At 51.9% G+C, this 16250-nt stretch overlaps 2 protein-coding genes and 1 non-coding gene across 3 annotated transcripts in view; 2 read left to right on the top strand and 1 right to left on the bottom strand.

Moving 5' to 3' along the window:
• Positions 1–433: 433 nt before the first annotated feature.
• On the bottom strand, positions 434–7957 carry Fhl3 (four and a half LIM domains 3). Its single transcript, XM_021160732.2, has 6 exons — positions 7796–7957; positions 3109–3285; positions 2840–3014; positions 1593–1762; positions 1292–1502; positions 434–1206 (listed from the first exon to the last, which is right to left on the bottom strand). The coding sequence occupies exons 2-6, from the start codon at positions 3262–3264 to the stop codon at positions 1052–1054; spliced, it is 867 nt and encodes a 288-aa protein (XP_021016391.1). The 5' UTR covers positions 3265–3285; positions 7796–7957; the 3' UTR covers positions 434–1051.
• Positions 7958–11149: 3192 nt separating this feature from the next.
• On the top strand, positions 11150–11253 carry LOC115030933. The gene has a single exon (XR_003836532.1). It is a non-coding gene; the product is annotated as a U6 spliceosomal RNA (small nuclear RNA).
• Positions 11254–15102: 3849 nt separating this feature from the next.
• Positions 15103–16250, top strand: part of Utp11 (UTP11 small subunit processome component) — a 15736-nt gene continuing 14588 nt past the window's right edge. The window contains exon 1 of the mRNA XM_021160412.1: positions 15103–15246. Within this exon, the coding sequence (XP_021016071.1) occupies positions 15184–15246 (63 nt within the window). The 5' untranslated portion in view covers positions 15103–15183. The remainder of the gene's footprint in view (positions 15247–16250) is intronic.

Raw genomic sequence — 16250 nt, 5'->3', positions numbered from 1 at the left:
CGTGCAGCTGCATCCTTGCCTTTTTTGGCAAAAAAACGTGCGGCCGCGAGCGGATCCTGAGCCGCCCCCATTAATCCTTGGGAAGAGGGGGTTAGGGGTAAGGGTCTGGGCCCAACTGGGTATCAGAACTCGGTGCTTGTACGTCGGGTTGAGGCAGGGCTGGTGGGGGTGGGGGAAGATGTGTACCAGACCTAGAAACCCACTGCCTCTCGGCTTTGTCTGGCACCACTCCCAATCCCTCCCTTGCTCACAGAGGAAAAAGTCCTCCGCCAGCAGTGGGGAGGTTGGCCAAGCTCAAGAGGGACCGGCGTGGCTGCCAGAGGGGATCCTCTTCCTGGGGAGAGAATCCCCACCCCACGGCCCGCCCACTAGGTTTACAAAAGCCTGACTCAGCCATGCAACCTCCCCTCATCCTCTCACACATACACGGGGCCTGCGCTCCCTCACACTGCTTTATTGCAATCTCTGGAAACAGGGTGAGCAACCTTCCTGCTTCCTGTTGCAGGGCAACCTGGAGCTGAAATAACATGGTACTCAGAGGCTGGACAGCACCCTGTACCTTACAACCCTCTAACCAGGGAACCCCTAATCTGCTATACATGCGGCTGCAGCTCAGAGAGAGCAGTGGGATGGGGGTGAGGTCAAACCGGGTGTACAATCTATTTTTGAAGACTTCTTAGGCACCTGCAGGAAAACTAAAAAAAAAAAAAAAAATCTACCCTAGAAGTCTTGACTTAAGGAGGCCTAGGCCTCAGAGTCCAGGTTTGGGGGGCTGGGGTGTCAGAGCCTTGATGTGGGGAACATTTCTGGAATCCGGACTTGGAGAAAGGCTTAAGTCATGGGTGTTCCACAACAGCCCAGATTTGGGGACCTGGGTCAGGGAGTACCACTAGGGTGTGTTACAATTGGGTGACTGAATCCTGAAGTCCCCATGAGTGGGGAGCGGGGGTGGCCCGTACTAGGGAGGGGCTGGGCCCCAGAAGTGGTTCAGAAAAAGGTGCCAAAGTCTTGAACCCTTGGTTTGGGAAAGAGGAGAGTCAGGATCCTCGGCTCAGGGGCCTGCTTGGCTGCAGCCCTGGCATAGAACTTGGTCTCCGTCTGGTACAAAGCCTTGGCCCACCAGGGAGGTGGAGCAGCGGGCACAGGAAAAGCAGCTGTGGTGCCAATGTCGGTCTTCGAAGGACACATACTTGCCTCCACCGAGTCCTGGAGGAAGGCTGGAGGTTAGCTCTGCAGGTCTGGGGGCCACTGCTGCCCCTTAACCTCACCCGTGTTACATCCGCACTCTTACCTGCGCCCTCGCTGCCGCTCCCACCTGTGATGGGGCGCTTGCAGCTACTGCACTTGGGTGCAAAGAGTTCTCCAAAGCAGGCCACACAATAAGGATCATCATCCCGAGATGTGAACTGCTGCCCTGCAAGGGGTGTCTTGCACCCAGTACAGACCAGGCACTCTCGATGCCAGGGCTGATCACGATATGTCACTCCACCCTGGGTCAGCGTCTGTGGGGACATCATCCATCAGCAGGGGTGGGGGGTGAGGACTCCCACCCACAACAGGTCTTACCCTGAATTCCCAGGCCCAGCCCCAACCTTGCTGCAGCGGGCACACCGAGGAGCAAATTTGTTCTCATAGCAAGGCACACAGTAGTGGGCACCCTTGTCAGGCACGAAGGAGCGGGAGCCCAGTGGCTGCTCACAGCCACTGCACAGAAAGCAGTGTTCATGCCACGTCTGGCCTCCATACTCCAGCTTCCGGGACCCTGTGGGGAACAGGAATCCCACTTTGACACTGGCCCAAACTCGAGAGGGCCACTCTGCCAAGTAGAGTTGTAGCCATGCACTACCATGAGCCGGGCAGTGGTGGCGCACGCCTTTAATCCCAGCACTCGGGAGGTAGAGGCAGGCGGATTTCTGAGTTCGAGGCCAGCCTGGTCTACAGAGTGAGTTCCAGGACAGCCAGGGCTCCCTGTCTCGAAAAAACAAACCAAAATACATACATACATACTTACTACTACCACGTATATTACATACACCAACCTCTCCCTTCAAACATGCTAAGCACACATGTTAAAACTCCATGTCTTTGACACTACTATCTTTTTTTTTTTTTTTGGTTTTTCGAGACAGGGTTTCTCTGTGTAGCTCTGGCTGTCCTGGAACTCACTCTATAGACCAGGCTGGCCTTGAACTCTGACACTACTATCTTAACATATGCCAAGCCTCTGTGCTGTTCCAGTACATGTTAAATAAGTCATTAAGTACCAGAACTACCAGTATAACACGCAAAATCCCACTAGCCAGGCCACCGCCTACACAAAGCCTAATGCCCTGGGGATGACATGTTCAGTACACGCTAAGCCTTTGCATATTCTAGGTCTATCATTCTACACATGCTAAATCCCCACATGCATTAAGGTCACCATACATCTGAAGCCTATAGTTTAATCTCTGCCCCCAAAACGTCAATGCGGCAAGTCGGAGAATCTCAGTACACCAAACATGTGGGTCTTCACACACACACACACACACACTAACGCCCGTGTGTAGCAAGCATGCCAGCCGTTATGCATCTGGTGAGTCCTTATGTGTTCGCTAGGCCTACTGGTCCGATACACCTTTGGTACCTGCCAAGCTTTCCTGTGTAGAGCTGAGTGTGCCAATCCCTGTGGTGCCTTAAGCTCTCAAGAGCACACATGCACTACAGTTCCACACACGTTCCAGTAACATGCAGCATGTGGAGGTCTCTACTCACATCAACCCCGCCCCCCTACCCCATGCATGCATGAGACAGGCAGACAAAAAGATCTGACTCAGCAATTCCCAAGCCCGGGACGTACCAGGCATGACAGTCTCCCCGCAGGCAGAACACTGGGATGAGAAGGCTGTGCAGTAACACTCATTACACAGAAGCTCACTGTCCTGACAGGTGAAGGGCTCATCGGCAAGGGAGCGCTGGCATCGGCAGCAGCGGAAGCAGCCCTCGTGGAAGTGGCGGTCCTCATAGAACAGTTCCTTCAAGGAGACAGCACCCAGGCTGGTGGATTTATCTTTGGCCCTCTCCCACCAGCCTTCACCTACTCTCTCACCCGTTTGGTCCGGTCCTTACCCTTGAATCATGCCCAATGAGCTGCTGGCACTCGGCACAGGTGTTGGCGAAGGTGTTGTCGTAGCAGGGAACGCAGTAGGGGCCACTGTCTGTCTGGATGTATTTGCGGCCGTACAAGGACTCGTTGCATTTTGCACAGTCAAATGCCTCGCTCATGGTGGCGGTGCCCAGTGAGCCCTGTGAGGAAGATGGGCAGAGTTCACCTAGAAGGACTGCCACACAGGCACAGCTCTGGATAAAACCTCTTTGCGTTAAAAAGGGGGAGGGGGGTTATAGAAGATGCCAGATCAGAGCATGTGAGGATGGGGAAGCGGGACTGCTCTGGGGACCCTAGAGTAGTCGGCAGTAGGCTCCGTGCATGCTCAAATCTTCCATATTTATTTCTATATTTGACTGCGAGGATAGGAAGAGGTCAGGAAAAAAACCAGGAAGCAGAAGTTGTTTTCTTATCTAGGCCCTGGCTGATCTGGGGGGGAGGGGGCTTTTCCTGGGTCAGTGACTCATTTCCTGCCCTAGCCTAAGGTTTGCTTCAACTCTCTGGACTGTCCCTAGGGTGCCAAAGGCCAGGACAGAGGCCACCAATCCTACTGCATATAGACAGCATTCTCACCTCCTGCCTCCCAGGGTAGGAATCATAGGAGTTTAGATTAGGGGATATTTATCTAGACTTCCGATCTGGGGAGTTTTATGTGGAATGAGCTGTGTTCTGTGTACTCCCCCCCCCCCCAACTCGCTACCGATGCAGGAAATAGTGGAGTGCTAGAGAGATGCTTGTCTGATGAATGGCGCTCGCTCCTTGGTGCGAGAAGTCAGGCCTCCCCTCCCAGGAGAATCAGCCAAGCAGCAAGAACTTGCAAGGCTCAGCTTCGGTTCAGGCAGGAAGGAAACCCTGTAAGCTGGAGACAGCCAAACTTCCCCAGCTGGACCCTCATCCTCATCTCTACCACCTCTGCTGTGTCTCTGGTCACACCAACTCCGGGCAGTCTTGGCTGTGACAGCTGCTGCAGCTGTGGCAGCAGGAGGGCCAGATGTCAGCTTTTTGCCAGCCAGAGGGAGAAAAAAGGGAAAAAACTGAGATGCCCCGGGGAAGGCAGAAGGCAAGTGGAGACACATGGACAGGGCAGTGTCCCCTGCCCACCTCCTGCCAGGTGCCTTTGCAAGCTTTGCAAAGCCCCCTAAATCTGGACAGGCAGCCTCTGCCCACCTTCCCTGATTTCTCAGAGTTTGAGGTTAGAGTAGTGAAAGCTGAGAAGGCAGGCGCCCCGGGAGCCCCAGTGGGGTCCCTTCTTAAGGGGGAGTAAGACAAGGGGAGTCCTGAGCGCTGTCGCTGCAGACTCCCAGCCCCCCACCAAACCTCAGACACTTTCCATTTTCTCAGGAACAAAGCATGCTTGTGGGATGAGGTCACCCACACAGCCGCTTCTGGAACAGGAGCAAGAAGAATGGGGGGGCAGTGAAATGGGGTTCCCAGTCTCTTGTGCTGGCCAATTCCAGTCTCTCCCGGCCCCAAAGTCAGAGTTCTCCAGTTCCACCTTCCTCCACTATGAAGCAAGCTCTCAAAGGGCTGGGTAGTAAAGAAGACCCGCAGGACCCACAGGGTGGGGATGCTGTCCTGGTCGCACAGGAGGCTGGAGGAAGTTAAAAGGGGTGGGGGGGATGCACAGAGGAACCTACCATCCCCCTTCTTCGTGGCTGCCCTGGCTTAAGATGAAGGAAAGGCAACACACACTAAACACACACACACACACACACACACACACACACACACACACACACACACGCTCAGCAAGTACAGGAAGTTCTCACCAAACACCTTGGTCTGCCTTAGAGTTCAGACTTCAGGCAGCAACAGATGTCCCAAACCTGAAGAGCCCACCTCTTTGTGGCTTATGAGTTTGAACTTTCCCTTCAACAAGGAGGGAGAATACCCGGTTCACACCCAAAGAAGGACACAAGGCCACCAAAGTGGGAGTCTTCAAAGTGGAGAGTCCTCAGGTAGGGGTCATGCTGAAGGGTGGAGAGAGGCCCTCCTTCTCTCTCCCCTGTCATTCAGGTCCTGGTTTCCTCTGGCCCAGCATCTGAGGATTGCCTGGGCTGTTAGCCACTGGACAATAGACAGCAACACAGGTGGCCTGTGGCCATGTGTCCACTTGTGAGCCCTTCCTTCCGGGCTTGGCTAGCAGGAGCGGCAGCAGCTACCTTCCCAGGCCCAGGCTAGCCCTGGATCCACCCCCTCAGAGCCAGTCACCACAATGAGATGAGGCACCCCAAATAGGGTATGGGTGTGCCTTCTGCTTCCTCCCAGAATCTCCCAGTCCCTATGTCTCTAATGAGGACAGAGTGAAGGGCACCACCAAGGCCCACTTGACTCCTCATCTCTGTCCCTCTTCCTCCCAACCCCTCTCCCCCCCAATGCCTGGCAAAGCTCGGGGGTTAAAAGGGTGAGCTGGGAGACAGTTTGTATTTCTGGGAGCAGGTGGGGGGTGGGGGAGTGAGGGGGCTGGAGGGGTGGGGAGGTGAAGGGGGTGGAGGAGTAGTGGGGGTAGGAGGGGGGGGTTAGAGAATACAGTGGATCTTCCAGATGACCCCAATCTGCTATTTCCACGAACACACATATCTCCATACCTGACTTAAGACACACACACAAACACACACACACAGAGTGAACTTCTCAGAGCTGAGTGGCAGGATATCTTTCTGTATGGTGTCCAGTGGATAACAGCTTGCCTGAGTCACAAAATATACACCTGACTTGAAATCCTGTGACCTTGGGTATACAGTTTTCATTCCCTGAGACTGTGGGTGCATCCAGTTAAATAAGATACTATTACCTCCCTCTCCTAGGACAGCTGTCAAGCTAAAACGTGATAATCCCCATAACAGCTTCTGGCAAATAAGGCTGTAGCCTTATGTAAGTAAACACTAGTCACTTGTATTTTTACAACAAGCCCCTCAACTCCTACTGGAGCCAAACAGTGGGTCTCAGGTAGGCCTGAAGCAAGAGTTAACCTGGGATATGACCTTGGGAGTCTCAGTGAAGTCTGAGGGAACCACTGGTACATATCATAAGCTCTAGCCCAGCCAGCGGGATACCAGGGTGGGGTGGGGGGACTTTAAAGACCTTAGAGATGGTTGGTTCCAGGGGCACATACTTGCTAGATTCCTCGTCATTTACACAATACACACCCCACGACCACTGTATCTCAGCTTGTGAAAAGGCAGGACAGAGTATAGGTCCCCTTTAGAGCTCAGTACAAGACACCAGGGGCAGGCTAGGGGCATGGCCAAGGCTGTTCAGCAATTGGAGCAGAAGTGTCCTATCCATCAGAGGGGAACTCTGCCTAGAAATGCTTTGATAGTGGTGGAAGGGGCAGTCATCCTTTGGGGGGGAGGGAGGGCGAACAGGAGATACACTAGAGCTGGCTCTCTTCCCCAGCTGCCAGCCTGCCATTGGAAGACACCCAGAAGTCTTTCCAATTACCCATGCCAACTGCTCAACCCTTTAGTATATCCCCCTTCCCCGCCTCCTGCAACCTCCCGCCCCCCCCAACATCCCAAGTCCAGGAGGACCCTGGCCAGACCCCACAGCTGTGACTCAGACTTAGAGAAGACCCCTCCCCCTTGACAAGAGACTTAGGGGAGAAATTAGAGCCTCCCCCCCCCAAAAAAAACCAGGCACCAATCCCAAACTCTCCACTGCCCCTCTTCCCCACAGGGCCTGGAAGTCAAAGCAGTTTAGGGAGAAGGGAGCGGATCCAGCAGCTGCTCCGAGGACAGGAGAGGGACATTTCATTCACCCCAGAGTCCCCTAGGGCTGAAGCAGAGCGTCCAAGATTTGAGTTTAAAAATAAGTTGGCCCTGTCTTGGTGGCTGTGTGTGTATGGGGCTCTCTCTCTCTCTTCAGCTCAGCTTTACAGCCTCAGGTCCTCTGCCTCCTGGGGGATGGGCTGGCTAAGAGTCAATTTCCCCCTAGCCTTGCCTCCACCCTTTCAAGCCTGGGGGCAGCTGTCAGTGAACACTCTAGGTGTCTCTCCTCAGCGAACTCTAGCCTCCACTCCGTACCTCTCAGTACCCTTAAGCTTTGTCAGTACCCGTCTTTGTGTTTGGGTGAAGGTGTTCCTGTATCTCTGGAGCTGTGTCCCAGTAGGGCCTCCACTCTGGGGATCTCTATCCCTGTTCATATCCAAGTCTTGGTCTCTCTCAGCGTCTCTATGTTTCGGACCTGAGAGTCTCTTTAGGCCTCCGGGAGGCAGATTTAGCGCTAGTCTAACAAGCTCCAGCCTCGGGGCCCTCCAAGGCCATGAGTTCCCTGGGGCCATACATTTGCTTCTTAAAATGCTCCCCAGAACCCGGGTCCCCGCCGTGCCTCGAGAAGTTCATCCGGCCATTCTCTGCCCTCGTTGGAGTGGTCCTGGTAGCCTCCTGGGGCGCGCGTCCTTGTCTGTTCTACCAGGCTCCCTAAGAGCCTCAGTTTCTCCAACCCTGCTGATCTCTGTAGCTTTTCTAGTTCAAACTTGGTCCCCACCCCTTGCAACTCTGGCGGTCCCCGCCCGGCCCGGAGGCGCGGAGCGGTGGGGTCCGTGCAGGCGCGTGGGGACCCGAATTCGGGATGCCCCAGCAGAAGACAGGGGTGAGGGGCCCAGAGAGCCACCCTGGTCCGAGCGCAGCTGGGGCGGGGGACTCTCACCTCGAAGCGGGCGCGGGAGCTGGGCGCGAGCGGCGTGGGTGGGGCGGGAGCCGATCGCCCGGCGGCTCCTACCTGTGGGCCAGGCGGAGGGGGGCCGAGAGAGCCGCAGCGAGGTAGCCGGCTGCGACTGACTGTGTGGGCGAGTGGGCGCGCGGCCCTAAGCCTCCGAGGAAGTGCTAGGGCCCGCCCCGCCCGGACCCCGCCCACGGGCCCCCAACCCGCCCGCGGGGGCCAGACCCCGCCCCCTCCTGCCTGCGGCGAGCCCAGCCCAGTGGAACCTGGTGCTCTGACCTCCTCGACCACTCCTTGCTCGCCCCCTGCAGCTTAACCCGCCTCCTGCGCCCTTCGGACCCCGGGGGACGGCTGGAAGCGATCCCAGGCCAGGGGTGCAGAGTTCCTAGGACTAGCTAGAGTCCATCTGGAGACCAGACCCCCCCCCCCCCGCCTCCTATTTTCCCTCTAGCTCATCCCCAGATGTTACACTAAACCTTAGCTTGGGAAGGAGGCCTTAATTCAGCCGGCTGGAGGCGTGGTTTTGATTCTGCCTTACCAGCGGAGATCAAGGGTTTTTTTTTTTTTCCTAGAAACTTGGGCTAAAGAGAGCGAGTCTTTATCCTCCTCAATTTCAAAAGGCTTTATTCTATAAGCGAGTGGCGAAAGCGCAGGCAACAACCTCCCCATCCTCAACTGTGCCCTGGCACTGAGGTTTCTATAGTGCCCAGGAATAGTTTTGACCTTTGAGGCTCAGGGAGACCCTAATCCTCGGCCTCACTGGCTTTGGGTTTCCCGAGAGGGTGTGTGAACAGTGGTTGGTGCAGGGGTGGTTAAGAAGGGAGGGAACTTGTGCAGTTTCTGACCCTCCAGCTTCTACCCTATTCCGGGAAGGGAGGACTGGTGCCTGCCAGGGACATGAGGCCCATCCAGGTCCTTGAGGCCACCCCCCCTGGGATCCTCAGGCTTGTCACTAGGAATAAATAGCCTTGATCTGGAGGGAGGGGGGTGAGGGAGGGGGAGCTCTGTTGTGCTGTTTGCAAAACAAGAGACAACAAACTAACCCTGGTAATAACCTTTGCGTCTCGGTGATGATTCAGATGTCCAGAGAGCCCCCCCCCCCTAATCCAAGGCTGCATCCAGCCAAGCTAGCATTTTGGGAATTAAGACCCTTCAAGGCTGGTGTGGCGCCTTCCCTTCTGTAACAGGGGTCTGGTTGCTAGGTCCTAAGACAGCCTCTAGGCCAGGTTTTCTTTCAGAGTTAAAGGATTGCTTAAATGTTGTTGATTCTTAAATTGCAAATGCCACGAGGGCAGAGGTTGGGTCTTTTTTTGTTGTTGTTGTTCACTACTGCATTCCCAGTATCTACTCCAGTGTTTGACCTGCAGTAAATGAGGGATGAATGTCACACACTGCTTTCATTTGGAAACCCTGTCACTCCCTGCCAGGGACCTGCTACCAAGGTGTCTATTCACTAACAGACAGTCTGAGGGTGGGCCCTTCCTCTGGGACTTGTCTCCCAGGTCTAGGGAACTCTATGTACAGGAATGCAGGGAACACTATCTTTCCTGGTTGGAGTAGACAGCGAGAGGGGTCTGTCTGTCCTGACTGAAGTGGGGACAATGGTGGGAAACTGTACTGTCTAGTTTTGTGTCAACTTGACACAATCTAGAGGTTTTGTTTGTTTGTTTGTTTGTTTGTTTGAAAGGAGGAAACCTCAATTGAGAAATGCTTCCATAAGATCAGGCTGTAAGAAAGCCTGTAGGGCATTTTTCTAATTAGTGATTGATGGAGGAAGAGCCAGCCCAGTGCCATGGTGGGTGGTGCCATCCCTGGGCTGGTGGTCCTGGATACCATAAGAAAGCAGACTGAGCAAGCCATGAGGAACAAGCCAGTAAGCAGCACCCCTCCATGGTCTCCACATCAACTCCTGCCTCAAGGTCCCTGCCCTGTTTGTGTTCCTGTCCTGACATCCGTCCGTCAATGGTGCACTATGATGAAGTAGAAGTCAGATAAACCGCTTCCTCTTCAGCTTGCTTTTTGGTCACAGTTTCCTCCCGGCGGTAGAAACTATATAACTAGGGCAGAGCCTTCAGGAAAGGAAGGGTTAGGAGTGAGCAGTAAAGGGGCTTCATCTTGGGGTCTTCCTTCTTTGTTTTCCTATGGCTTGAAGTGCTACTGAAGGCCTTTACCAAGAGCCAAAACTCTGTGAGCTTCCAGTTTGCACCATTTCCTAAACACTTTACATATATAAACTCACGTAATTATCCAGTCAACATATATATGTATGTATACACATATACATGTATATGGGGTATATCTGGGTGGTGTGTGTGTGTATGTGGACTCACATGTGCATGCTAGTGCTAGTGCACCTGTGTGCTTGTGTCAGAGGACAACCCTCTGGAGTCAGTTCTCTTTAAAAATGCAATGGGGGCGTGAGGGCTAGAGAGACGGCTTGGTTTATGAGCCTGCTTGCTGTTAGCTTTCTAACACCATGACCAAAAGCAAGTTAGAGAGCCAAGGGCTTATTTCAGCTTACAATTCCACATTGCAGCAGCTCAAGGGAAGTCAGGGCAGGAGCCTGGGCAAAAGCCATGGTGGAACATGCTACTTACTGGCTTGTTTCTCATGAGTTGCTCAGCCTGTTGTTGTTGTTTGTTGTTGTTGTTTTATAGCACTCACAACCACCAGCCCAGGGGTGGCACCACCCACAGTGAGCAGGGCCCTTCCACATCAACCAACCATCAAACAATTGTACCATAGGCTTTCCTACATGCCAATCTGGTGGGGGCATTTTCTTAATTGATCTTCCTTCTTCCAAAATTGCTTTAGTTTGTGTCAGGCTGACCTAAAATGTAGCCAGTGCACGGCTTCTCCAGAAGAGCAGAGCTCAGTTCCCAGCAGATAGATCTGGCCCCTCACAGCGCTTGTGACTCCAGCTTCAAGGAATCTGATGCCCTCTTCTGGCCTCCTCAGACAGGAACACAGGTGACATTTATTCACACAAAGACAATCATAAATAAAACACATAAATAAAAATATAATAAAGTCTTTAGAAGTGGTGTGTGTGTGTTTGTGTGTGTGTGTGTGCGTGTGTGTGAATGGATACACATGTAGGAAATCAGGGGTTACTTGTGGGAATGAGTTCTTTCTTCTTACCATGCAGTCCCTGGGGACTTGGGGGCGAGTGCTTGTGCCCACTGAGGCATGTTGCTGGCCCTGGAGTCAGATTCTGCCAGCATGGGTTTAGGTCAGAAACTAAGGTCAGCAGGCTCTCACACCAAGGGCTTTTACCCACTGAGCTGTCTCACTAGCCTTAAATACACATTTCTAATCATCTTCTCAAAGGTGAGAAAAATGGTACTTGACTCAGCCGTACGGATACTAAAATTGGAGTAATACAGAGATTAACACAGTCCCTGTGCAGGGATGACTTGCAAATTCATAGAATATTCTGTATTTTAAAAATAGTTTTTATGATTTATTTTTAGTTTATGTACATTGGAGTTCTGCCTGTGTATATGTCTGTGTGAGGGGGGTCAGATCCCCTGGAACTGATGTTTCAGACAGTTGTGAACTGCCACATGGGTACTGGGTATTGAACGGCAGTCCTTTGGAAGAGCAGCCAGTACTCTTAACCACTGAGCCATCTCTCCAGCCCCTTTAAATAAAATGTTATTATATAATTATCTATTCCATTAAAATCATTTAGCCTGCAACAACAAACAAATAAACAAACAAACATGGGAAAAGGGAGGTTGGATCTGTGGTGGCCTGCACCTTTAATCCTAGCACTCAAGAAGCACAGGTAGGCAGATCTCTGTGAGCTACATAGTGAGGCCCTGTAGAGAAAGGGGGAATGGGGAGAGGGAGATGGATGGGGAAGGGGAACACAAGTATATTAAATAATGGTCAAGAATGTCAAAGTTGCCAGGTGTGGTGGCACACGCCTTTAATCCCAGCATTCGGGAGGCAGAGGCAGGCAGAGTTCTGAGTTCAAGACCAGCCTGGTCTACAAAGTGAGTTCCAGGACAGCCAGAGCTATACAGAGAAACCCTGTCTCGAAAAACCAAACCAAAAAAAAAAAAAAAAAAAAGAATGTCAAAGTCAGGATTGAAACTCAGGCTGTCATGCCAAAGGTGATGCTACCCATCACCTGGGCAGTCTGTGACCTCTGGAAGGCAGCCTCTCCCTCCAAGGATACTGTGGTTGGGGGACTGGGTAAGACCAGGCACTAAGTCTTCAGTAGGCGGTAGTCGTCCCCCCTTCCCTTTCATGGTCAAGTGCTAAGGTTCTGTTGTTAGGATTTAAAGTCTAAAGGTCAGAGAAAGTTAGGAGATCTGTGGCCTTGGCCAGCCTGGGGGAGGGAGACCCAGGACATGGAGGCTGTGCCCTTTCTCCACTCCATTTCCAGTGGGCTCACATTTCCCTGCTCACTCTCTTTCCATTGGCCCAGAAAGACGTGCCCCAGGGAGTTCAGGGATCGGCCTCGTGGACTCTCTGTTCCTGTTCCCCATCTGTCTTCTCCACCCTCTTGAGAAACAGGTGTGTCTGAGCCGGAGTTGGAAGCCGAGTGCTTGGAGACCCGCTTCAATGAAGGGGGAGGGAGGGGATGCTGGCTCCCTCCCATCCAGGAGCTCCCGACGCACACTTCCCTACCTCAAACTCAAGAAGCCCCATCTCAGTCGGTCTTCTTACTTTGCAAGAGTTTTCAAAAGACTGCGCTGGGTCTCTTCGGCCAAGCCGCTCATGGCTTCCTCTGGGTGCTGAATCATTCTCTGGTGCCTTCAACCACAAGACCTCCTTCCTCCTAGTGAGAAAATACCCTTCCTTCCCCGGCTTTATTGCTCACTCTTAACGTTGCAATGTGCAGAGCCCTCACAAGCCTCGAGCTTAGTAAATACTCTCTTTCAAATCCCTAGAAACGTTCTTTGTGCTCTCAAGCCCAGGAGGGTGTAACAGAGGGAAAAAATGAGTGACAGGCAGAGCATGGCAGGGAAGCAGAGAGCGCACATGGCTAAAAGCTGTGTGTGTCCCGTGTGTGGTCGTTATCACCCCTTTTAGTCTTGAAAAAAAAAAAAAAAAAACATACAAACTGGTTTACAAAGATTTTCACGATGTGGCTCTAATGCCAAGCTAATAGGTGGTAGTTGTACAATGCCAATCTCGGGTTATTTCTAGAGTCCCCCACCTCCAGGGTACAACGATGGCTTCCCCAGATGCAGCTGGTCACTAATACTTCTTCAGGGGACAAGGCAGGAGTGGATACAGCTACCATCCGGTCATTCTATCAGATAGCTAAGTTTCTTGAGACGCGGCTGGGAAGGTAAGTACCAGACTAGATGATGAAGTAGCTTGTTTCCAAGGATGACAAACCAAACAGAGTTTTCCTCACACCTGTGGACCTAACTGGGCAAAAAAAAAGTGTAGAGGCAGGAAAAAGACTTTTTGTACTGTGACCTTTTCCATATCCACTTGTCCCCTGGACTCTCTGAAGAGGGCTTCCATGTGTTCTTCAGTAGGAGAGACTTTACCAGAGTCACGTAAAATGGATGCAATGAAAGAGTCTGGAAGCCTGTGTCGTGGTACATGTCTTTAATCCCAGCACTTGGCAAGTGGATGTCTGTGAATTCGAGGCCAGCCTGGTCTACATTGTGACTTCTAGGACAACTAGGACTACATTGTGACATCCTGTCTCAATAAAACAAAAACAAAAAAGAGCTGGCTGAAGATTAGTCTCCCATAGTGGAAAAGATTCCAAATGCCAACAGATGAAAACATACGGGGGTGGGGTGGGGTGGGGGAGGGTGGCAGGTGTAGGGGGGAGGGGGGAGAGAGCACAAACAAACCCAAACATTGCTGTGATGCTTGGCTGGGTCCAACTCTCTCTTGTGCTACTTAAAGGTAGCTTTAGTGGTGACAAAAATAACAGGATGGCTGGGCACACTGTCACACACTTGTAATCCCAGCTCTTTGCAGACGCAAGAGATCACTGTGAATCTGAGGCCAGCTTGGTCTATGAGTGTCAGTGCAGCCAGGCCTACATAGCTAGACACTGCCTCAAAACACCAAACCTAATCAGACTAAGTCAATCCCAATAAAACAAACTAACAAAACAAAACAAAACCAGAAACAAATCAGTTTTATTGTGAACCTGCTAACAAGTAAACCCAACATTAAGCACTGAAAACATATGTCTTTTAAACCTCAAAATCCTGAGGGTAAGCCGGGCGTGGTGGCACACGCCTTTAATCCCAGCACTTGGGAGGCAGAGGCAGGCGGATTTCTGAGTTCAAGGCCAGCCTGGGCTACAGAGTGAGTTCCAGGACAGCCANGNCTACACAGAGAAACCCTGTCTCGAAAAACCAAAAAAAAAAAAAAATCCTGAGGGTATAGTATTATTTTATCATTTTACAACTAGTTGTGGATACCAAGCCTCAGCAAAGCTAACTTTTCTTGGTTAAGAGCAGAGCTGGCACCAGAACACTCCCTCCACAGTTCACGGCTCTCTATCTATCATATTATACTACCATATGTTAAGTCGGCCAGCCAGACGCACAACTTTGATGGCTGTGAAGGACTCAGAACTTTATTGCTATTAGATGATTCTTTTCTACTCTGCTTATAGATACAGTTCTGCAACTCAGAGCCCTTGATACTCCTATGAGCAAGACCAGCCTGCTATTATTATGTTCGTTTTATGGGTGAGAAAAATGATGCTCTTTAAAGTCAAGCAATCAGCGCAGAGCCACGCAGCCAGAAGTCAGCTGAGGAGCCAAATATGGTTTTAAAAGTACTCTTTCCAGTATACTGTAAGATTCACATTATTTCTAGTTTTTGGTTTATTTGTTTTTTTCTGTTTTTAGACTGCGATTTATTTTACTATGTAGCCCTGGCTGGCCTGGCAATCACTATGTAAGACCAGGTTAGCCTTGAACTTAAAGAAAATTGCCAGCTTCTACCTCTAGAGAGCTGGAGTTAAAGGTGTGAGTCACATTTTAGTTCTACTTAGAATCTTAACCCACGCCAAGTCTCAGGTGACAGCACATGCGCACACGCAAGCCGAGCGCAGCCAGAGAACAGTGCCAGCCACGTGTTCCCAGATGCCAACGTGCGGCCCGGAGCGAAGTCTAGGTCTCTGGACCAGTGGACGTTCTCTGCCGACTGAGAGCTGTGTAGGAATCCCAAGATTCTAGCTTAGGAAACTACATCTCCCAGAAGCCTCCGATTCAGGCCGCTTGAGCGGGGATGTATTTCCGGTAAAGCAGGCTTCTGATAGGCTGCATAGCAAGCTGCGTCTTGGGCCTGCTTCCGGTGTCTTGGCGGACGCGGCGGGTTGGGTAGTGCTGTGGTGGTGGTGGAGTTTGCTGAGCATTTCCTAGACCTCAGTAGGCATGTCGGCGGCTTTTCGCAAGGCAGCCAAGACCCGGCAGCGGGAACACCGAGAACGAAGCCAGGTAGGCCCTCGCAAGCCCCAGGGGCGCCTGCAGTGGCCCCCGCCCCCTCGCTGTCCCTGCATCCCGATACGGGACAGCGCATCTGCCTTCGGTCAATACCCAACACATGGGGCCTGACCCCAGCGTGCCTTGTCGGGGAGACCCAGGGACCGGGTTGGGGGATTGTCATTCTCTACGGTAGAGGGTCAGTGGGTAATTGAGGCAAGGTGTGCTAGATGCCTTTCCCTGGGAATTGAGGCCAAAGTCAAAGGAATGGAACCGAGTGACCAGCGACAGTAGGCGCCTCACAACCGATGCATGCAGGGGTGTTCCTAAAGTGGGCCCAACTTTTGGCATGGGATTTGCGGTTCGTGTAGATCTGTCATATGCCTCTCCCTAAAGTCGTGGTACTTTCCTTATCCCTTCTGGAAAGTGTCTTGACCATTTACAAACTTTGCTGGACCTCATAGCCCAGGTCTATGATGGCATCTATCCAAGAGGCCAATACAGAAGGATCCCAAAATCGGGGCCTGCCTGGGTCACTTAGACCTGACTCAAAAAATCTAAAAAAAATTCTAGACATAGGCCTCAATGGTGAACTGCTTGCCCAGCAAGTTCGGGCAGTAGGTTTAGCCTTTGATAAGAAGAAAGAAAGGAGGGAAGGGGGAGTTCCCCCACTAAATTTAGTTAGAATAAATAGGTGTGGATTTTCTCAGGAGAATGTGTTGGGGCTTGGATATGCAATAGAAATAAAGATGTATGCAGAATCACTTTATCCACTTTGCCATTCTCAGAAATTACATCATAACTGGTTCAAACGAGCTTTTAACAAGCCTTGGAGAGAGGGCTTAGCTGTTAAGAGTTCACACTCTCTCAGAGTTCAAATCCTAGCACTCACATTGTGGGTTCACAAATAGCTGTAACTCCACTCTACGAAGTCCACCACCCCCTCTGGCATCCATAGGCTCTGCACTCACATTCATTCTCATTCTCTCTCTCTCTCTCTCTCTCTCTCTCTCTCTCTC

This window comes from Mus caroli, chromosome 4 (genome assembly GCF_900094665.2).
Source record: "Mus caroli chromosome 4, CAROLI_EIJ_v1.1, whole genome shotgun sequence".
In the NCBI taxonomy this organism is placed as follows: Eukaryota; Metazoa; Chordata; class Mammalia; order Rodentia; family Muridae; genus Mus; species Mus caroli.
The sequence above is the reverse complement of the archived record's forward strand: the minus strand, read 5'-3'. Positions and strand labels throughout refer to the sequence as shown.

Coding starts and splice junctions, on each gene's coding strand:
- Fhl3 (XM_021160732.2), bottom strand. CDS start 3,264: ATGAGCGAGGCATTTGACTGTGCAAAATGCAACGAGTCCTTGTACGGC. Junction 1,503..1,592: donor GGTGTGCCCGCTGCAGCAAG/GTTGGGGCTGGG, acceptor ATGTCCCCACAG/ACGCTGACCCAGGGTGGAGT. Junction 1,207..1,291: donor GAGCGGCAGCGAGGGCGCAG/GTAAGAGTGCGG, acceptor GCCTTCCTCCAG/GACTCGGTGGAGGCAAGTAT.